Source organism: Mustelus asterias, chromosome 2 (genome assembly GCF_964213995.1).
Source record: "Mustelus asterias chromosome 2, sMusAst1.hap1.1, whole genome shotgun sequence".
Lineage (NCBI taxonomy): Eukaryota > Metazoa > Chordata > Chondrichthyes > Carcharhiniformes > Triakidae > Mustelus > Mustelus asterias.
Genome location: NC_135802.1, coordinates 90,249,336 through 90,273,325, shown reverse-complemented (window position 1 = coordinate 90,273,325; position 23,990 = coordinate 90,249,336). Strand labels below are relative to the sequence as shown.

The 23,990-nt window shown below is 43.5% G+C and overlaps 1 protein-coding gene across 4 annotated transcripts in view; it reads right to left on the bottom strand.

Moving 5' to 3' along the window:
- Positions 1-23,990, bottom strand: part of LOC144509577 (aryl hydrocarbon receptor-like) — a 180,085-nt gene that overhangs the window by 28,180 nt on the left and 127,915 nt on the right. For all 4 annotated transcript variants that reach the window (XM_078238441.1, XM_078238443.1, XM_078238444.1 and 1 more), the window contains exons 5-6: positions 17,628-17,736; positions 1,459-1,589 (exon numbers count right to left, since the gene is read on the bottom strand). In XM_078238441.1, the coding sequence (XP_078094567.1) occupies positions 1,459-1,589; positions 17,628-17,736 (240 nt within the window). The remainder of the gene's footprint in view (positions 1-1,458; positions 1,590-17,627; positions 17,737-23,990) is intronic.

Below are 23,990 nucleotides of genomic sequence, written 5' to 3'. Positions count from 1 at the left end.
AAAAGTACTTCGCAATGACTCCTGCTGTTCATTAAATTGTAAATGGGACGTAAACGGGTAACAGATATAAAAGATTACCTTCAGAAGACTTGTACTAATTCTATATATAGTTTGGGGTAGGAGTAGGATAATGCATGGAAACAGATAGAATCAAATCTATTTCATTCAAAAGTGTGCTTTTTACAATAGATTGTGGGTTTTGACAACGCCCAACAGCACAGAGTTATTAGGTATTACCTCTAAGGAGGCAGTGGCTAGGCCACTCAAATAATTAATTAAAACAAAATAATTAAAATTAAAGGAGGTGCATTTTGCAAAAGAAAAAGCTACGTCATGCCCATTGGTCAAAGTAGCCTCCCAATGGGCTGTAAATACATCAAGTCATATGGTCCAAAAGCCCCAGAAGACGGCAGTCCCCAAATTAGGTGATGCCTCACTGAAGCACCTGCATCGAAATGCAGTCAAGGCTCACTGTGATGTTCTCTATGCCCACTCAGTTTGCAGGAGATCCAGCAAGGTGACCAAGGTGACCAATTTGGTTTGGAAAGCAATGGCAGTGGTGGTCAGTGCCAATATGGTACAGAAGAGGTCAAGTGCAGGAAGAGGATGAATGATCTTATCCATGCCACCAGGATAAGTCAGCCATCTCTTCACTCTCAACTCAGACACTCAAGTTGATCACACATTCACATCTATCTCACACATTGCCAACGCAAAGGATATCGCACCATTCACTCTCTTGCACACTTCCACATCTCCATCTGTACTCATCTCCTCTGGAGCTTGTGCCCTCATCTTGTCCATGGCCCCCCTCACCACCTACACATGCCAGCCATCCTTATCATAACATCTGGCTCACACTTTCTCCGCGATCTTACCTGCTGTTCACGCCACGCTCCCACTGCAGCGAGGCCGGAGAATTTGGCAGCCAGCCAAATCTCCGCTCACTGCGGCGGGATGGGAAAATCCCGCCAGCGTGAACGGCGATAAGATTCCAGCCACAATGTCTATCATCATTTTGTCAGAAAACTATGGACCATTATACCTTTCAAAAGATTTTGAAGCATTTAGATATATTTTTAAAATATTCATTCAGAAATTAATAATCAAAAGGTTGAAGCCATCTTTTCTCATCAATTTGGCAAGGGAGTCTTCTGCAATGCAATATTCAATCATCGGAATTCAAAATGCTTTACATTGTGAACTTGCATTAATTCTTTCATATGATCAACTGACAAGAGCCATGCTTGTTTGGAACATGACTGTTCAGGAATTATCTGAGTACTTAATAACATTGTAGCACAACATATCCTAAAGCAAGTGATTTGTAACTTAGAGCATTGGAATTATATCAGACACAGGATAAAGTGTCTATGGTTTAAACGTGTTTCATTATTAAACAATTTCATGTGAACATTGAACAGTGAGGAAAATAAAAAAGGTCAAAAATAAATTTACCAGAAATCCAGAGGAATTATCTAGGAGACATCTTAACCTGCATACAAAGTTCCTTTCCAAAAATGGTGAATTTTCTGGAGGAAGCTGCTCAGGACTGTAATGGGCGATTGGTAACGTAAGGCCAGTTTCAGCTGAATGGAAAATAACATCAAAGAGATTTAGAATATGAAGGCTAAAGAAAAACAATTCTGGGCATAATTTTATACTCCCTCCGAGGCAGGTTCTGAGGTGGAAGTAAAATGGAATGGACGGGTTTCCCCCTGGGAATCCACCCACCCAAACACAGATGCAATTTCACACTTGAGCAGGTAGGCAGGGCCTCGGGCAGGAAACCTGCCCATTCAGACCCTTAAGTGTCCATTTAATGGATGTTGGGCCTCCGGAATCCACTCAGCCACTGGCCTACCCCCGACGCCACAATGCTCCCCCCCCTCCCCGCTGCCCACCACCCCAGGCGTCCCCTACCCTCTCGCCCCCAGGACTTAGCTTTTCAAAGGTCCCGGGACTTAGACCCAGACGGAGCACTGCAGTATTGATACCGCTTCTGGCCATTGCAGTGCTGTGACTAGCCTGGCTGAAGAGCTGTTGGCCGATCTGATTGGCCGACAGCTCTCATGATAGGGACTACACTCCAGGGAAAGGAGGAAATCCTGCCAATTGCCAGTCAAATCTTAAATGAGCGTTAAATGGCTGTGGGAGTGAGCGAGCTGGCGGCTACACGTTAGGCGCTGACTCTCGGGATGGCGACCGCTGATCAGCATGCTTGGCGTCAGGGACCCAGGTTCAATTCCGGCCTCAGGTGTGGAGTTTGCACATTCTCCCTGTGTCTGCGTGGGTTTCCTCCGGGTGCTCGGGTTTCCTCCCACAATCCAAAAATGTGCAGATTAGGTTGATAAGACCATAAGACATAGGAGCGGAAGTAAGGCCATTCGGCCCATCGAGTCCACTCCACCATTCAATCATGGTTGATTTCAACTCCATTTACCCGCTCTCTCCCCATAGCCCTTAATTCCTCGAGAAATCAAGAATTTATCAATTTCTGTCTTGAAGACGCTCAACGTCTCGGCCTCCACAGCCCTCTGTGGCAATGAATTCCACAGACCCACCACTCTCTGGCTGAAGAAATTTCTCCTCATCTCTGTTCTAAAGTGACTCCCTTTTATTCTAAGGCTGTGCCCCCGCGTCCTAGTCTCCCCTGTTAATGGAAACAACTTCCCTACGTCCATCCTATCTAAGCCGTTCATTATCTTGTAAGTTTCTATCAGATCTCCCCTCAACCTCCTAAACTCCAATGAATATAATCCCACGATCCTCAGACGTTCATCGTATGTCAGGCCTACCATTCCTGGGATCATCCGTGTGAATCTCCGCTGGACCCGCTCCAGTGCCAGTATGTCCTTCCTGAGGTGTGGGGCCCAAAATTGCTCACAGTACTCCAAATGGGGCCTAACCAGTGCTTTATAAAGCCTCAGAAGTACATCCCTGCTTTTGTATTCCAAGCCTCTTGAGATAAATGACAACATTACATTTGCTTTCTTAATTACGGACTCAACCTGCAAGTTTACCTTTAGAGAATCCTGGACTAGGACTCCCAAGTCCCTTTGCACTTTAGCATTATGAATTTTGTCACCGTTTAGAAAATAGTCCATGCCTCTATTCTTTTTTCCAAAGTGTACGACCTCGCACTTGCCCACGTTGAATTTCATCAGCCACTTCTTGGACCACTCTCCTAAACTGTCTAAATCTTTCTGCAGCCTCCCCACCTCCTCAATACTACCTGCCCCTCCACCTATCTTTGTATCATCGGCAAACTTGGCCAGAATGCTCCCAGTCCCGTCATCTAGATCGTTAATATATAAAGAGAACAGCTGTGGCCCCAACACTGAACCCTGCGGGACACCACTTGTCACCGGTTGCCATTCTGAGAAAGAACCTTTTATCCCAACTCTCTGCCTTCTGTCTGACAGCCAATCGTCAATCCATGTTAGTACCTTGCCTCGAATACCATGGGCCCTTATTTTACTCAGCAGTCTCCCGTGAGGCACCTTGTCAAAGGCCTTTTGGAAGTCAAGATAGATAACATCCATTGGCTCTCCTTGGTCTAACCTATTTGTTATCTCTTCAAAGAACTCTAACAGGTTTGTCAGGCACGACCTCCCCTTACTAAATCCATGACCTCCCCTTACTAAATCCATGATTAGCCATGCTAAATTGCCCCTTAATGTTCGGGGGATTATAAAGGTAAATACATGGGGTTTCAGGAATAGGACCTGGGTGGGATTGTTGTCGGTGCAGACTCAATGGCTGAATGGCTTCCTTCTGTACTGTAGGGATTCAATGATCGCTTATCATCCTTAAAATCTTACCCATTGTGTATTTCACATGGGTTAGAAGTATTCTAAGGAATGTTTTCCACATGTAAATAATAGTAACCATGCAAAATCATCAGTGCATAATCTTGCCCTGTGTTGTATTATCATATCCAAATTCCCAGAGATTATATGGCAATCCAACAAACGCAGACATCATCCATCAGCACTAAAGGACAAAGAAGTAACATCATAACAAAACTTTCTCTCTCCCACAGCATGAGAAAACAGGACATGTGGGAATGACAAGTGGGATGCAGATAATGGGAACAATAATTATATTCCTGACTTGATCATCTCCAAGTAACTGTAATTCATATTATTCTACTATCTTAGTTCCGCCCTTCACAGAGTAGCTAATGAATTGATTGAAGATTATGGGCATTGCTTTCAAGAAAGCAGAGATTAATGGTTAAAAATAGAAGTTCTCTGCAAATAAGTTAAGAGCATGGAGCAGAATTAATGCCAGATGTTGAGCTTAATGACAACAGAGCAAAAAAATGCATCAATAGTACTCTGACATAACATGAAGTTATTGCACAGAAAGTTTTCTGAAAACTGGAAATTAAATTTATTACTTGCCACTGGTTGAAGAACCAAATGCAAACGGAGTCAAAATATAGCATGCTAAACAGTGCCATGTCATCTTTGGTGTTTCCTGAACAGGTAGATAGAGCTTAAGTTTAACATCCCATCTGAAAATCAGCTCCTCTGGCAATGCAGCATTCAGTACTGAACTGAAGTGTTAGGTTAAATTATGTCCTCAAGTCTTCAGAAGCAAAAGTACTAACAACTGAGCCATGACACTTGGGGAATTAAACGTGATACGAGTATGAGCAATTTAATAAAAGCACAATGACAAAATACCACAAAAAGTAATTAATTGTAATGTTGTAACGATGATGTGACTTATGAATTATATCAATCGGTAATTTCACTGGCAGACCAAACATATCCTGAACTGTTTAAAAAGGAGTTTTTAAAAACAAGAAAAGATGCTGGCTTAAGATGGCTGTGACAAGTCACCTGACCTCTGGTATTGCAAGTTGACCAGCTTCTGGAAAGTTCATTGCGAATCACAATTTGGACATGCTCAGACACCCTCATGGAATTTCACACCTGAGGGTATCAAGAACCTCTTCAAAAGCATTTACTGAAAATGTCCCAGACCTAACATTTACATTTCTATAAAAGGTCTGCCAGAACAATAGTTACATGAGAGATATTTTCCTATCTCATCAAGATGGATGGTGACTCATTCAGGGGTTAATGGCTGGGACACTATAGAACCTAATCATCCCTGCACATGAAAGAAAAGCAACCGTCAGTTCAGACATTAGATAAACAAATCCCTTCTGAAATCATTATGGATGGAGAGAGAGAGATGGGTCATGTGACTGAAGAAACCATTTTGAAATCTCTTTAACACAGCATACAAGCTGCTGAAGACAGAAGTGGTCAAGAGTTTGGAAAAACTGCCGAAGACACAGTAACCAGCTTGCTTCTTCTCGAGTCAAGACCCTCTCTCTTTTTGAATAAGCATGTCGCCCAGTTCAAGAAGTGAACCCAACCAGAAATCTGCCACCAAACTAAGATCTCATAATAAGTGTAACATCTTCTACATTTGATTGCATCCAAGAAACCAGGTCACCTAAATCAACCGTAACATTCAAACGCGACGCCTCAAGGACAATCAAATGACACTTAACTGTATATTCTTATACCTTTTTTAAGATGGGCTCTAACTCCCCTTATTTCTGGTGTGTGTGTTTGATGTAACATTTTATCATTTTTGTTGGATTTAGCGGTTAATAAATTTGCTCTTTCATTGACTCAAAACCTTGTTTGATTGGCACCTTATTGCCAACAGCTTAAATGGTTAAATACATTCTGATTTAAACTTAAGCCTTTGTTGTGACTAACTGAGGAGGTTAAATAGAGGGGAGCCAGTTCATCCTTCCTCACCCGGTCATAACAGCATTATATTTCTTCGTGAAAATTGATGAACAGCAAAGGCTTAAGAATGTATAAAATCATACTGGATAGAAATAGGAATTACAGATTTATACACCGAACCCAAAGTTCTCTCAATATTTGACAAACCCATGCATTCTGAGCATGGCTGCAAAGCAATTATATAATGTACGGTAGTTACTCTGATGTTTCTTTCTATGACATTGTACAAAGGGCCTAAGGTTGAAGGAACATTGATGTTAGAAAAAAGACAGATAATTAACATAATGGAGAAAGAGGAAACCTTCATTTCTTGGCCTCATGAACATAATAAAGAATGCCCTGAAAAAAAATCAGGATATCCTTGGTAAACATTTGTGAACTGACCCAAGCATTGAATTCAAATGAGGCTGTGTAGAAGAGAATGCAGCATTGAGGTTACAGAGCACAGGATTCCTCTTCCTTCTAATTTCGCAAAAAAATAAAAATACATTCAGTTTTACAAATTATTTTGAAGTGCCCAACTTTGCTCATCAAAACAGATGCAAGCAAAAGCTAAAATTTTGAAGATGTTGGAAATTAAAACAAAACAGAAATTGTTGAATGGACACAGTAAGTGAATCAGCCTTTGTGGAGGGAACAGACATGATATTGTTTTGGGTACAAATTCTACTTTGCACTAGAGGAGGCAAACAGAGGCTACATTTAATACAGTTTGAAAAGAGATGGGAGAATATATCAAATGCTTAAAAAAGAAATGAGTAGAATGATGCAACAAATCCTGCTCTATTTGTCTATGGATATATTACATATACAGACTAAAAGGAATCAGATAGCACTATATATTCCATACATGTCTACTGTTTCGCGTCTCTCATCCCCCCAACCCCTTTTGAGCTGTATCATTAGGGGGGGCTGGGGAGGGGGCCAATCTTTCATTTCTCATACTGCCAAACTTAATAAATGCTTCTAATGTTTTCAGTTTTCTTGTTGCTAAGTAAAAACTGCTGCATTGACTGCATATTTGGCTGTCACTGGCATTTCTGCTGCTCAAGGCATGTATAACTATACTAAAGTGCTTGCACTTTTTCCACATGGTAAATTGATCTATCTTTAGATACAGGACAGTACTTATTTTTTTGTTTCAAATGCCATCCCCAGTGTAAAATAATGTTCTGACCAAAAGGTTGGGTCCAGGGCTGTTACAGAAACAGAAGGTGAGCTCTTCAGATTAACATACTTTCTTGAAACAGTTTAGTTTTGTAAAAATGGGGCTCATCATTACTACACTAACATCTGAATCTTATTTGTGCCAGCACACATAACTGGCTGTGTTCAGTGTACTGTGAAGTGGTTGTGCTCAAGTAATCTACTTGGCTCAACTACTGGATCAGCTTACAGTTTCTAAAGTAGTGGTGCATGATTTGAAGCTTACGATCTGTGCTTAATTTAGCCAGCAGCTGTTATGAAAAGACACATTTATACAAGCAAGTTTACTCTGGAGTGTGGACAAAATTCAAAGGATTCCAAAATAAAAGTCTACAAACTTGAGCCCAAAATAATATTAAGTGACCTCTCTGAAAATAAATTAAACTGTCATTGAAAGATCAGAAGATGCTACATTTAATATTTTATTTTAAAGCCAGTATTTCAGTCTATGTAGCTTAGCTTACCTTGAATGACTCTAAAACCATTTAGACTTTTCATCCTTTTGTAGGTGCCAAACAGAAGGCATCATAGCAGTCAGTGTACCACAATTACCTTTACACAAGTTATCAGCTTATAAATATTAACTGTTCGCAATTCTCCTTTGTGGAGTCCTGACTAACTGCTAATTACTAACAGCAATAATGATTGGGTGTAAATTCCAACACTGGCAAGGCGAAAAATGGTCAAAGGAAAGGAAACTTGGTGGAGTGTATAAGCAGTACCCACTTTAACACTATCCATTTGTGTTCTGAAAAGGAAATTATTTTGGTCAAAACAGTTCCTCCTTCCAACAGCAACCCGCACCTTTTCAGATTTAAAATTTTGACGAGGATTGGGAAGAGGATTACAAGATATATTTACCATTATGTAGGCAGAACGGTTTCATAACTTTGGAAGCATGGCCCTAATTAAGACCAGCTGATCTTCATCTTGTAGCCAACGCTATCCTTAGTGCCAAAGAACGTCGAAGTAGTGACAGTCCAGCCCTTTTACAAAACTGCTGCAAGACTCGGGAAAGGCTGTTTTGTGGCCCTGGCAGGGCAGGACAGGACAGCAGCTCTTAAAGGCTATTGATAGGTAGAATATTGCTAACAGTGTAGGGTGACTCACTGGTATCTTTGTAACAGAACATTAGAGCATGAGCACAGGATATTTGGCCACTGCACCTGCATCAATATTTTTCTCCAAGACTGACCTCGGTGAATGCTACCGTCCTGCTTGCTCCTCCCCATACACTTTAAATTTCCTCATCTTCAAGTAACTCATTATTTTTTACAAAATCATAGGGGTATAAAAATGTGTTTTAAAGCAAGTTTTAAATTATGAAGTTTATTTATTAGTGTCACGAGTAGGCTTACATTATCACTGCAATGAAGTTACTGTGAAAATCTCCTAGCCGCCACACTCTGGCGCCTGTTCGGGTACACTGAGGGAGAATTTAGCTCGGCCAATGCACCTAACCACACGTCTTTCGGACTTGTGGGAGGAAACCAGAACACCCAGAGGAAACCCATGCAGACAAGGGGAAAACGTGCAGACTCCACACAGACAGTGACCCAAGCTAAGAATCAAACCCGGGTCCCTGGCGCTGTGAGGCAGCAGTGCTAACTAACCACCATGCTGCCCATATTTGAATAATTGAGGGTGGAGTGAAGAAGTTAATATCCACTTTCAGACAGCACCTGTAACATGTGATACCTTGGAAACTCCCATGAAATCTCTTCTGACTTATTTTATTTCACATTCTGACTATTTGCCTTGTGTTCAGTTTACATTTGATGTGCCTGCTGGCTATACTCAAGATCATAAATACAGTTAGCAAGTGAAAACTGACAAAGAATTTGCTGCAGAAGTTAGTTTTGAAGTATCACTACATTAAGGGCCTCAGTAACAGAATGCATATAGGAAAAGGTTCACGAATAATGTCAAGCAAAAGTGGGCTTTACAATGAAATCTGGAGTAAGAAAAATTCTGATGGAAAGCAAAGTGAATTTTTTGAAACCATTTTTAACTGGGTATGAACATAGAACATAGAACATTACAGCGCAGAACAGGCCCTTCGGCCCACGACGTTGCACCGACCAGTTAAAAAAAAACTGTGACCCTCCAACCTAAACCAATTTCTTTTCGTCCATGAACCTATCTACGGATCTCTTAAACGCCCCCAAACTAGGCGCATTTACTACTGATGCTGGCAGGGCATTCCAATCCCTCACCACCCTCTGGGTAAAGAACCTACCCCTGACATCGGTTCTATAACTACCCCCCCTCAATTTAAAGCCATGCCCCCTCGTGCTGGATTTCTCCATCAGAGGAAAAAGGCTATCACTATCCACCCTATCTAAACCTCTAATCATCTTATATGTTTCAATAAGATCCCCTCTTAGCCGCCGCCTTTCCAGCGAAAACAATCCCAAATCCCTCAGCCTCTCCTCATAGGATCTCCCCTCCATACCAGGCAACATCCTGGTAAACCTCCTCTGCACCCTCTCCAAAGCCTCCACATCCTTCCTGTAATGTGGGGACCAGAACTGCACACAGTACTCCAAGTGCGGCCGCACCAGAGTTGTGTACAGTTGCAACATAACGCTACGACTCCTAAATTCAATCCCCCTACCAATAAACGCCAAGACACCATATGCCTTCTTAACAACCTTATCTACTTGATTCCCAACTTTCAGGGATCTATGCACACATACACCTAGATCCCTCTGCTCCTCCACACTATTCAAAGTCCTCCCGTTAGCCCTATACTCAACACATCTGTTATTCCTACCAAAGTGAATTACCTCACACTTCTCCGCATTAAACTCCATCCGCCACCTCTCGGCCCAACTTTGCAACCTGTCTAAGTCTTCCTGCAAACTACGACACCCTTCCTCACTGTCTACCACACCACCGACTTTGGTGTCATCAGCAAATTTGCTAATCCACCCAACTATACCCTCATCCAGATCATTAATAAATATTACAAACAGCAGTGGCCCCAAAACAGATCCCTGAGGTACACCACTTGTAACCGCACTCCATGATGAATATTTACTATCAACCACCACCCTCTGTTTCCTATCCGCTAGCCAATTCCTGATCCAATTTCCTAGATCACCCCCAATCCCATACATCTGCATTTTCTGCAGAAGCCTACCATGGTGAACCTTATCAAACGCCTTACTAAAATCCATATATACCACGTCCACTGCCTTGCCCCCATCCACCTCCTTGGTCACTTTCTCTGTGTTGGTACATTGGAGGCTGAAGCAATTACTAACAATGAAGCATTAGCAATGCAAATGTCAGCTGTAAGTAACAGCTTATATTGTTGTTATACAATGACATTTTGGATAAATATTCAATTAGAAAATGAGCAACTGGTTGAAGTGTATACCATGCAGGGATACTGGTTGAAGTTAATGGATTAAGGGAGAGACCTGGCTGGTAATTGATAATTCCTTTAAGGTACACAGGCATTATGAAATGGCCATGAGTAAAGAAGAAATAGAAAAACAAATCAGCTTTCAAGGGGCAAAGACCATCAAAAATAGGATTGAGGTTTTAAGAATGATGAAGTGATTGGATAGATACTGGTTGGATATGTTACTTGAGCAGAATAGGGATTGTAGAACTAGAGATATGAATATAAACACTGGAGCAAATAAATAAGTTAGCTGTGTTGGAGTATTTATTTTTACAGTCACAATCCTCTGGAAAAAAAATGACCAAAACATGTAGTGATTATGGAGTGCGTTTGGATTGGCTAGTTTTTTTTTTAAGTGAATCTGGAGAGCGCATTTCCAATTACAGTAGGTAGATTGCTAGTTAGTTGGCATTATAAGAATTTATAGGCCATTGCTATCTCTTGAAGCGTTGGCTAATATGTCTGAGTATTTATGCTGATCTGCTACAGGTTTGTCATTTCGATCCTGGGAAAATGCATCATGAGGGGGCTCGCCAGCACTGTATCTTGCACTATGTTAAGTTGGGATGCGATTGGTCAGCCTGTTTTACCACCACCTCTCTTTCTTCTAGGTCCCCGCTTCAAACTCTGTTCCTTAGCTACCAACTCAATCCCTTTCTCTGGCAATGGTTTACTACTAAACCTTGGTGCCAAATTTGAGCTTCCAACCACATATCCAAGCCATCGCCAACACTGCCTATTTTTACTTCTGTAACTCTGTGCTTGCCTCAGTCATCTGCTCCCAAAATCCTCATCTATGCCTTTCTTACCTCTAGACTTGACTATTCCAATATACTTCTGGCTAGCCTCCAATATTCTACTAATTTAAACTCTATTTCATCCAAAACTTTGCTGCCCCTGTCTTAATTTGCACCATGTCCACTTCACTTATCACCTGTGTACACTGACCTACGTTGGCTCCCAGTCAAGCAACACCTCAATGTTAAAACTCTCATCCTTCATTTCAAATCTTTCCATGGCCTCACCCCTTCCCAATCTCTTTAATGTCTTTAGCCTCACAAACCTCTAAATTCTCTGTTATCGTCTAACTCTGCTCTCTTGTGCATCCCTGATTTTAATTGCTCCAACATTGGCGGCCATTTATTAACTGCTTAGGCCCTTGGCTCTGGAATTCCCTTCCTAAATCTCTGTGCCTCTCTAATTTATCCCTCTTTCTTTAAGATGCTTCTTAAAACCTATCTCTTTGACCAAACTTTTGGCCAATTTGCCCTATTTTTGCCTTTGACTTTGTTTCATCATGTTTCTGCGAAGTGCCTCAAGACATCTGATTACATTAAAAGCATTAAATAAATCTAAATTGTTGTACTTGTGTGTAAACAATAACTATATACAAGAGATTATTATAAAAAATTACAATAAAATAAATCAGCTCACTAGTTACAAGAATATAAATGAAGGAATTTTGTTTTATTAACCTGGAATATGCAGTCAGCAGCTAAGCATCCATAGAATCATATAATCTTCAGTACAGAAGGAGGCCATTGGCCCATCGAGCATGAACTGACAACAATCCCACCCAGGATCCATCCCCATAACTCCATATATTTACCCTCCTAATCCCCCTGACACTAAGGGGCAATCAACCTAACCGACACATTTTTCGTACTGTGGGAGGAAACCGGATCACCCGGAGGAAACCCACGCAGACACGGGGGGAATGTGCAAACTCCACATAGGCAGTCACCTGAGGCCGGAATTGAACCCGGCTCCCTGACGCTGTGAGGCAGCAGTGCTAAACACTTTGCCACCGTGCCGCCCCATGTTCACTACTGACCCAGAAAAAAGTGGTACTGAAAGATCGAGCAATATCTGTGGCAGGAATTTCACATCTCCCTACATCAGCTTGAATCTGGCACAATTCAAAAGGATCTCCACAGATGACACCAAATAGCAAGCATCCAGTCACACTGAAGCATTCTCGCAAGACAGCAAACAAGGAAGTAAAACGCACCTATTATATATTTTATCATTTTTACAGAGAATAGGATTAAGACAGAAGCTGAACAAGCATAAAGAAACTTGAAAGAAAATGGATTTAGTTTAAAAATGTGGATGTTTATCACAATGGAGAAAGTTGACATGCCACAAATTATTAGGCTTGTAGGGCCAGAGAGATTTTACAGCAGTAAAGATGAATTTAGAATGCTGTTACAAATATAGTTGGACTTCATTCATCAAAATGCAACTGTTGCAATGGTTTTTACCATGAGGCTAATATCATTAAAGGACAAGTTCCCACCAGTTCAGTGTCTTCTGATTGATTGCAGTCTATCAAAACCTCAGCAGCATACCCCATGGAAAAGCACGGACAAGAACTTTTAGATTTTTATAATTAACTGTGTGGGCTCTAGATGTTGAAGATTAAATAAAAGGCAAATTGAGTTTCACGATCATGTGGGCGGCATGGTAGCACAGTGGTTAGCGCTGCTGCTTCACAGCTCCAGGGACCTGGGTTCGATTCCCGGCTTGGGTCACTGTCTGTGTGGAGTTTGCACATTCTCCTCGTGCCTGCGTGGGTTTCCTCCGGGTGCTCCGGTTTCTTCCCACAGTCCAAAGATGTGCGGGTTAGGTTGATTGGCCATGCTAAAATTGCCCCTTAGTGTCCTGAGATGCGTAGGTTAGAGGGATTAGCGGGCAAATATGTCGGGATATGGGGTAGGGCCTGGGTGGGATTGTGGTCGGTGCAGGCTCGATGGGCCAAATGGCCTCTTTCTGCACTGTAGGGTTTCTATGATTTCTATGATTAATACAGCAAAATCTGTACCATTATCTTGATTAATCATGAAGAATTTTATAGAACCTTCAGTCAGGAGCATAGTTTGGATACCACCCATAATAGAGCAAATTAAATACCGTCACTGGAAAGAAAGCGCTTGTTGGACAAAATGGTTCATTTTTTATAACGCAAGGTCAAATCAAACTTTAAATCATGAAAACACCCTGCAGTAGAACAATTAACCCCGCCAACAACTGCGACTTTTAGTTACCTTGGCTTTCCATTTTAGTCAACTGCAGTTTAGCAATAAACTGGGATCTTTTTGTGAGATGTTTCAAGTGTTAAGTTGCAAGAGTTAAATTTCCACTTAAGTGGAAGTGAAAAATTGGCAGCATCGTGTCAGCTGCCAACAGTAGAAGATAAGCTGCTAGTTAGCTGGGATTAGAAGGATTGATGCACTATTACTGCCCCTTGAGTACAACTGCACATTGAAATCAATCAAAAAGAAAACCTTGCATGCTGTGTAATGGGTGGCAGTCCAATATTGCCAGATTCCTCAGCTCCCAGTCCAAGTAGAAACATGAGGGACTGGGAAAATTGGGCAGGAGTACCTGCATCTGATTCTCTGCAGTGGAATAACTGTCATGAATTTAATGGGGTGACGGGAAGGGCCTGGCACAGGAATCTCGTCTACTGGCAGCAGGATATCAAGTAGGCTCATTAATGAGCCATTTAAAGCCGATTATTACTGAGTCTACCAGCATTTAATAGTGACTCAGGGTTCTAACAGGATTTGCAGGGTCTCCTGTGCCTCCCAAGGCCACCCAGAAAACCCTGTAAGTGGCCCACATGAGTGTCCCTCGTAGACAGACACTTAATGCCAGATCACTCAATCGAGCATGGTATATGTGTGTGTGGCGGGGTGTGTGTGTGGCGGGGTGTGTGTGTGGCGGGGTGTGTGTGTGGCGGGGTGTGTGTGTGGCGGGGTGTGTGTGTGGCGGGGTGTGTGTGTGGCGGGGTGTGTGTGTGGCGGGGTGTGTGTGTGGCGGGGTGTGTGTGTGGCGGGGTGTGTGTGTGGCGGGGTGTGTGTGTGGCGGGGTGTGTGTGTGGCGGGGTGTGTGTGTGTGTGGCGGGGTGTGTGTGTGTGTGGCGGGGTGTGTGTGTGTGTGGCGGGGTGTGTGTGTGTGTGGCGGGGTGTGTGTGTGTGTGGCGGGGTGTGTGTGTGTGTGGCGGGGTGTGTGTGTGTGTGGCGGGGTGTGTGTGTGTGTGGCGGGGTGTGTGTGTGTGTGGCGGGGTGTGTGTGTGTGTGGCGGGGTGTGTGTGGCGGGGTGTGTGTGTGTGTGGCGGGGTGTGTGTGTGTGTGGCGGGGTGTGTGTGGCGGGGTGTGTGTGTGTGTGGCGGGGTGTGTGTGTGTGTGGCGGGGTGTGTGTGTGTGTGGCGGGGTGTGTGTGTGTGTGGCGGGGTGTGTGTGTGTGTGGCGGGGTGTGTGTGTGTGTGGCGGGGTGTGTGTGTGTGTGGCGGGGTGTGTGTGTGTGTGTGTGTGTGGCGGGGTGTGTGTGTGTGTGTGGCGGGGTGTGTGTGTGTGTGTGTGTGTGTGTATGTGGCGGGGTGTGTGTGTGTGTGTGTGTGTGTGTGGCGGGGGGTTTGTGTGGCGGGGTGTGTGTGTGTGTGGCGGGGTGTGTGTGTGTGTGTGGCGGGGTGTGTGTGGCGTGGTGTGTGTGTGTGTGTGTGTGTGGCGGGGTGTGTGTGTGTGTGTGTGGCGGGGTGTGCGTGTGTGTGTGTGGCGGGGTGCGTGTGCGGCGGGGTGCGTGTGCGGCGGGGGTGTGTGTGCGTGTGGTGGGGGGTGTGTGTGGCAGGGGGGGTGTGTGTGTGTGTGTGTGTGTGTGTGTGTGGGGGGCGGGGTGTGTGTGTGGCGGGGTGTGTGTGTGGCGGGGTGTGTGTGTGGCGGGGTGTGTGTGTGGCGGGGTGTGTGTGTGTGTGGCGGGGTGTGTGTGTGTGTGGCGGGGTGTGTGTGTGTGTGGCGGGGTGTGTGTGTGTGTGGCGGGGTGTGTGTGTGTGTGGCGGGGTGTGTGTGTGTGTGGCGGGGTGTGTGTGTGTGTGGCGGGGTGTGTGTGTGTGTGGCGGGGTGTGTGTGTGTGTGGCGGGGTGTGTGTGTGTGTGGCGGGGTGTGTGTGTGTGTGGCGGGGTGTGTGTGTGTGTGGCGGGGTGTGTGTGTGTGTGCGTGGCGGGGTGTGTGTGTGTGTGTGGCGGGGTGTGTGTGTGTGTGTGTGTATGTGGCGGGGTGTGTGTGTGTGTGTGTGTGTGTGGCGGGGGGTTTGTGTGGCGGGGTGTGTGTGTGTGTGGCGGGGTGTGTGTGTGTGTGTGGCGGGGTGTGTGTGGCGTGGTGTGTGTGTGTGTGTGTGGCGGGGTGTGTGTGTGTGTGTGTGGCGGGGTGTGCGTGTGTGTGTGTGGCGGGGTGCGTGTGCGGCGGGGTGCGTGTGCGGCGGGGGTGTGTGTGCGTGTGGTGGGGGGTGTGTGTGGCAGGGGGGGTGTGTGTGTGTGTGTGTGTGTGTGTGTGGGGGGCGGGGTGTGTGTGTGGCGGGGTGTGTGTGTGGCGGGGTGTGTGTGTGGCGGGGTGTGTGTGTGGCGGGGTGTGTGTGTGGCGGGGTGTGTGTGTGTGTGTGGCGGGGGTGTGTGTGTGTGGTGGGGGGTGTGTGTGTGTGGTGGGGGGTGTGTGTGTGGGGTGAAGCGTGTTTGGTGTGTGCATGGTTGCAGTGTGTGTGTCCCATGCCTTGTATTTGAGCCCACGTTCCTCCCCCACACTGCTCCATTCACCTGTGATCAGCGATGATCCCTGGTGGATACCTTACAGCATTATTGACAACAGCCACCACACCTCCTGATGCTGCCAGCCATGGAGAGCTGCCAGTCTCTCAAGGATTTCTGCTCTACCGAGAGATTGATTGCATTAGAAGCCCAAAGCTAGCCAGGTAAGTGGCTGATAGCATTTAAATAGTGTTGGGCCTCCCAGACTGAAGGGACATTGGGGTTTCACTGGTTCTCCAACTGGTGGCGGTACCTTGTTGCACAAACTAAATTCTGTCCTTAGCATCAGAAAATTTACCTGGTTGATGTGATAGAAGCCGAGAATTCCACATTGTCATTACGGTATTCTAAATTATAGGCTATAAGGCTGGAGCAGATTTCTTTTTAAACTATTGGTTCATGAGTCATAAGCATTGTTGGCAAGGCCAGCACTTGTTGTTCATCTCTAATTGTCTTTTAAAAGATGGTGGGAGCTGTCTTCTTGAACCGCTGCAGTCCTTCTGGTGTAGGGATGCCCACAGTGTTGTGAGAAAGGGAGTTCCAAGATTTTGATCCAGCAACAATGAAGGAACTGCGATATAGTTCCAAGTCAGGATGGTGTGTAGCTTGGAGGGAAACTCACAGGTGGTGCTGTTCCCATGCATCTCTTGCTCTTGTCCTTCCAGGTAGTAGAGGCCAGCAGTTTGAAGGGTGCTGTCAAAGGAGTTTTGATGAGCTTTTGTGCATTTGGTCGTATTTTAATATTTGAAATGGTGGATAGGGTGGCAATCAAGCGGGTTGCTTTGAACTGGATGATGTCCAACTTCCTGAATATGGTTGGAGCTGCAGTTATCCAAGCAAGAGGAGAGTATTCCATCATACTCCTGACTTGTGCCTGATAGATGGATGACAGGCTTTAGGGGTGTTAAGTGGCCATGGAGTCATAACACAGCATTTATTTAGCTGGTCTAGTTAATGCTTCTGGTCAATGATAATCACCACAATATTGATAGTGGAAAATTTAAAGATGGTAGTGTTTTTCAAAGGCAAAGCAAGATGGTTAAATGCCCTCTTCTCAGAGAAAGTCATTGCCTAGCACTTGTATGGTGCAAATGTTACTTGCCACTTATCAGCCCAAGTAAATGTTGTTGAGTCTTGCAGTGTGACGACTGACTTCCAACAATCACAACCATCTTCCTTTGTGAAAGGTAGGACTCCAAACAATGAAATGTTCCCGCCCACCCCCAACCAATTCCCAGTGACTTCAATAGTGCTAGGGTTCCTTGATGCCACACTCGGTCAAATGCTGCCTTTATGTCAAGGGCAGTCACTCTCATCTCATGCTTAGGATTATGAAACCCCTCCTCCAAAATCATACATACTATTTCCTTACTGGTAACAATACAAGATAAATATTCCCAAAGCAAATGGAACAGTCCAGTGAAGAGACATCAAACGTAATTAAAAGTTGTTAACTGGCTTGGAAACTGTGGGCCACGCTCATCTCACATTTTCCATCTTATTCGCAAATTACTTGTCAATGTCAATGTTTTATATCATTGATTTATCAAAGTGTAAACAAATGAGAAGAGTTCCTCCATTGCCGAGAATGGCGGCTTGTTCATTCAATTCATACAATCTTTAAGTAAATTTGCAGAACTACCTGATTCAGGATCTGATGTTGGATTCAGAGCCCAATGAAGTTGTCGACGAAATTCAGCTCTGTCTTCGGTGTGGATCAGTTCAAAAACGCTCTGATGAATGATATCAGACTGAGGACAGAAAATAAATATATTAAGTTTTAAACGCAGCTTTATGATATGTATCATGCATGTTAAGCTAAACTATGCTGTTCCAACCTCACATTTTTGTTCTAAGTTATTTCAATTGAGTGAACAAAAGCATTCAATTTGAGCAAAATGAAAGTTAGTAGCATCATCCACGGTGGCACAGTGGTTAGCACTGCTGCCTCACAACGCCAGGGACCCAGGTTCAAATCTGGATTCAGGTGACTGTCGGTGTGGAGTTTGCACACTCTCCCTGTGTCTGCGTGGGTTTTCTCCTGGTGCTCCAGTTTCCTCCCACACTCCAAAGATGTGTGGGTTAGGTTGATTGGCCATGCAAAATTGACCCTTAGTGTCAGGGGGATTAGCAGGGTAAATATGTGGGTTACAGGATAGGCCTGGATGGGACTGTTGTCGCCAGATCTGATGGGCCGAATGGCCTTCTGCACTGTAGGGATTCTATAATTCTTTTAATAGCAGCAAAATAGAATGATGTTCACATATAAAAATAAATAGATATACTGTCACACTTCTTCAAAGAAAAACAACTAAAATACAGAATGAGAGAACAATTTTTCTGTGTGATGCACATTTAGATAATGTACGCATCCCTTAACAAACTAATTACACACATGGACAAAATATCAGTTTTACGGTTAGTGAATAATTTCTGAAAAATGACTATCAGAACACATTACACACATACGCAAAGCAGAAGGATTCTTAAATGTCCTCCATTATAACCATCTATCAGCTGCAGTAAATTAGTTACTAAACCTTTCATTCACACTTATGGTCAAGGAAAGGAAAAATATTTTTTATTTGCTGCGAAGTACACATCAGTAACCCTACCTCCATTTTCAACTCACCTGCTGCCATGTAACTAACACAGCATATTAACCCTGCATCATAGTGTGTAAAGAAATAATAATTAATCTTAGGAGATTGGCACAGCTTAAGTTACTATGTTGTCTCAATAGTAAAGATTAACAATTTCAACTATTATAGTTAGCAAGCATCAGGTATAAATACTGGGACTCAATTTTGAGAAAAATAAACAATTATGTGGTTGTCATTCAGCATTTCATTTGGTAAACCACTAAGTCTCTGCACATCCGGTATACCAACCAATTCAACCAGAACTGGTTATAAACTATAAACCATTGACCAATTTTGCAATTTCAAATTACCTTAAACTTGGATCAAGGCCCACCCATGCAAGTGAAAAGACTGAGCATTATACCAATGCTTAAATTACAGTAAACACAAGCAGATTTCTTTTGGCATTGCTCATGCTAGTTCAAAGAATATGCTATTATATAATGACAGGAATCTTTTACACACACAGGGTGGGATTTTCCGGCCACGCTCGCCCCAAAGCCGGAAAATTCCATCCGAGGCCAATGGGTTTTGGCGTGGTCCGTGTCCCACCCGCTACGATTCCGGTGGTGGGCAGGATGGGAAAATTCCACCCAAAGTGTATCAATCATATCCAAATTAAGTATTATCCACACAGTTTATTCAATTTAATGTTTTATGACTCCTACTAACAAAAGGGGAGGGCTTTGCAATTAATGAGGTGTCTTAGTCTGCCACTGAAAAAATCTCCATAAAACCCAATCACGCTCCAATGGGTTGTCCGACAGTCATTTAACACTCTGAGGGATGTTAATGGGCTCGAGATGGTCTTCCATCCCCATGTGGAGAGAAAGATCTGCCTCTCAGAGCTATCTCTGAGAGCTGACTAGCTAGCCAATCTCAATCCCAGTAGCGCTACTGGAATGGTGACCACTGCAGGGCCTTCATCCAAACTCTGAAGAACGTTACCCAAGAGCCAGATGACAGGTAGGTTGGATGTAGGAACTGGGATGGGGAGTGGGAGGTGGGGGGGGGGGGGGGTGTTCAGGCTGGGCTGCACAGACCGTGGGATGGAAAACCTGTGGAAGGAGGAGGGGGTCCTATTGGAAAATGGGGCAAGCGAAGGAGGGACCCCTGCACTTCCATGCCAGAGGCCCAAGCAGGCATACTTGCTGGACTTCACACCTGTCGGACCTCACACCTGTCGCCAACCTTCCCCCACTGGCAGGGAAAAATTGCAGCTGTGCAGGAAGTGGCCATTAATTGGCTGCTTAATAGCCTCAATTGGTACGTACACTGGCCGGTCGTCTGAGAACTCATCCGCCGCCCATTCAATCGCAGTCAGGTCAGAGGTGGTCAGGCGAGTGCCTTTCATGGCATTTAACAGACCTGTCCGCAGGGGATCACAAAATTCTGCCCCAAGTTTTTCATTGTGATGTTCATATCTTTATTTGTGACTGACTATTATTTTAGTTCTTACCCTATTAATCAGAAAATGGAAGACTGATGAAGCCACACGCATTTTTGTTAAAATAAAGCCAGGATAATTTCTGTAGAGAACACTAAAGGACTGAGCTGAAAGCAACTGGAACTATAGGGCATAAAGACTTTTGTTTTATCTTAAACATGCTAAAATAAAAACAAAGAGCAGGACATGATCAGCCATGATCTTATTGAATGGCGGGGCAGGCTCGAGGGGCTAGATGGCCTACTCCTGCTCCTATTTCTTATGTTCTTATGTTCTTTCTTATGTTCTTTATGGCTTCGCTCGAGCGAGACTGGAAATTCCCACCCGAGATCAAAGTACATTTCCGTTGTCCGACCCTCGCCCGCTCCGATTCCATGGTGAGCGGACGGTAGAACTCCGGCGAAATTGTCTCTGGGTAAGTTGGAAGCAAAAAAGCTAGAAACGAGCAACACTAGAAACAGAAAAACATTTGGAAACCATAAAAACAAAATGGAAAATAATTGAACAATGTTGAAAGAGTGAACTGGAGGGATTTGGGGGGGGGGGAATAGGGAAGGTGGTCGAGTCAAAGGGATCAAGCCTTGAATAAAGCCTAATCTCATTCTGCTCATTAAAGCATAGATAATTTGAATTTTACATCGTTCCTATAATCGTGGTCTGTATTGTCAAACAATTGTATTTGTTGATGAGCAGCACAGATATTTACTTAGTAAGATTAGAATTGACAGTATTTGAGTAGTAGTCTTTTCAATTAGGTAAAACAATAAAATAGTGGCTGTGACAAATGCTCAAAGTGCTAAGTCAAATCAATGTGCAGTTTGGATAGTATAAATGTAACCATTAGCAAGGGGAAACATTTAATCAACCTCATCGTTTTTCTTGGGTGCAGCTCTCTGATTAAATTAATTAACCTTATTCTCATGCAAAATATGCTGGCACATTTTGTAATTATACACTGCAAATTGGATTCTTTTGTTTGCTCAGCAAAAGGTTTAAAGCATTAGTTTACTGACTGAATTATTATAAGCAAATAGACTGTTCATGCTTCACTGGTTACATACAGCGGGGCTGCTGTGGCTTGTTTAACATCCTTTTTATGAACTTTTGTTGGCTGGAATTTCATGTTTAATTATGACTGGCCGACAGGAAAGGATATTTTGCCTGTTAGGTATTTCACAACCAAATTAGTTCCACTTCCGTTTTTTTTTGAATAGTTACCATTTTTGCTAGTTTTGAAATGAGAAAATATCTTTATCTTTGTACGAAGAAAATCCTTAAAATTGTTCTGAAACACTCGAACTATTGAAGCCGGATGATGCTGCATTTCTAGACCAGCAGATTCTACCCCGCAACAGATCAGATAATTAAAATCAGCAATACTGAGCTTCATAGTGAGCAATACTTCATCTCAATCGCTTTAACAACAATTTCTTGTTTTATGGCACATTTAACATAGAAAGTATAGGGGAGGCGATGGCGTGGTGGTATTATCGCTAGACTATTGATCTAGAAACTCTATGTTCTGGGGACCCGGGTTTGAATCCCGCCACAGGTGATGGTGGAATTTGAATTCTTTTAGGAATCTACTGATGACCATGAAACCATTGTCGATGGTCAGATAAATCCATCTGGTGCACTAATGTCCTTTAGGGAAGGAAATCTTCCGCCCTTGCCTGGTCTGACCTACATGTGACTCCAGAGCCACAGCAATGTGGTTGGCTCTCAACTGTCCCCTGAACAAGGGCAACTCTGGATGGGCAATAAAGGCTGGCCAGCCAACAACACTCATGTCCCATGAATGAATAAAAAGCCCAAAGCACTTCATAAAAATAGTAACCAAAAGAGAAAATGCTGGAAAATCTCAGCAGGTCTAGCAACTTCTGTAAGGAGAGAAAAGAGCTGACGTTTCGAGTTCAGGTGACCCTCTGTCAAAGCTAAAAGGCATAAAAAGTGGGAGATATTTATACTGCAGGGTGAGGGATAAATATCTCCCACTTTCTATGCCTTTTAGCTTTGACAAAGGGTCATCTGGACTCGAAACGTCAACTCTTCGCTCTTTACAGATGCTGCCGGACCTGCTAAGATTTCTCAGCATTTTCTCTTTTGGTTTCAGATTCCAGCATCCGCAGTAATTGGCTTTTATCATAAAAACAGTAATCAGCTAAACATTTTCCATGAGCATTTAATGTTTTAGTCACTATCTCAAGAGCCATATCTAATAAGGTATGGCTTGTTTTCACAGGGTTCATGTGAAATGTTCCTTGCTTTCCCCTTCATCATATCAGTCATAATCTATGCTGCTCCTCCCTAGCTATTGATGGACCAATTAGTAGAATCACATTTCCACTATTTACTCTGTGTCTCTGGTTGAAATGATGCGTCAATTGTGTTAGCATAATGGGTGGTGCACACTGGCAATCTGCTTGTCATCTCTTGATGTCATGTCAGCTCTCACCGCTGGCTAGCAGTGCAATTATCACTAAAAGACAGCAGAGTGCCTAAGCCTCTCCCGCCAGTACATTGCCTCTTTATCAACAAACCCAAGGTGGCGCCTTTTCATGGCGACATACATGAACTAGATAACTCAAGGATCCAGGATAAATTACAGGGCACTTGGAGGAGGCCTGGACCCCAGATGTTGGCTAACCAGCACCTGCTTATGCCCTGGTGCTCACAAACCAGACCCCCAGCCATGGGTAAATAGCCCCACTGCTGGTGTGGCTGTCTCAGGAGAAAAGGCGGCAAAGGGAGTAAATCCTGATAAAATATTCTAACAAGCAGCTTTCTGGAAACTCTAGGACCAGAGCTGGTTGCAAACAGTACTGGTTTGATCCTTCCTTTGGATAATACTAACAATGAATTAGAGAATGGGGTGTAGGTCCTGATTTATGTGCAAATCGGTGTCTCCATTCTATTTTCCCAGGCCTGCACCTTAGGGAAGACACTCCCAGCTTCGTAGTTTACGTACTTTCCAAAAACCTTAAATAATCTTGAAATGCTCTATTAGTTCCCCTTTTACCATTTCTGTTCCAAAGAAAGTGAATTTTAATTATAACTTATCGTAATGTCAATCCAGTGAATCTAGTCTGTATTCTTTCCATAGATGCAATATGCTGCATATACTGAAGTACCCAGAACTGGGCACACTGTTCCACCTGTGGCCTAATAAATATCTTATATAAACCTCACTTTGTTTGGTAGCACAGAACTTGAATATTGTCGAAAAGAGAGACATGTTGTCAAATTTTTTCGTTCTGCTCTCATTAGGACAAATTCAAGAATGGCAAATTTCAAAGAATCACAACAATTTATACTACAGGAGAAAAGGGTGCTGATAAGTTGGCAATTCAACTTTGATTGGATCTGGCGGTGCCATGAAGAAAGCAACAGGGAACTATGGGCTCCTCAAGCATGTTCTATCAGTTATTTCTAATAGGCAGAGTACAGATCTTAATCAAACAGCCCATGTTCACAAAACCCAGTGTCTACTGTTTGGTGTGATTCCATGATTGGCCAGCACTTGCTGAACAATCCTGAGTGTGCTAATAGCTACAATGAATTTAAGATGATCAGTTGCAGTCATGGCTAATTTAAGCTTGCTAAAAGTGACATACATTCATACAGAGACACATTTTCAGCAAACTAAAGGAATATGTTTAAGCCGTGTGTTTTTTAAATTACACAGGAACTTGGGGAGCCTATAATTCCCCACGGCTGAGGCATTGCCATGGAGAAAGCAAATCAGTCAACTTACCACCAATCAGCACCCTTTCCCCTGTAGTATAAATTGTGATTCTTTGAAATTTGGCATTCTTGTGTTTGACCTGATAAGTGCAAGTCATAAAACCATGGCATCGTGTCTCTGCTTTCAGCAATAAACATCTCTTCCTTGTACTTATATCAAAGGTCACCATGT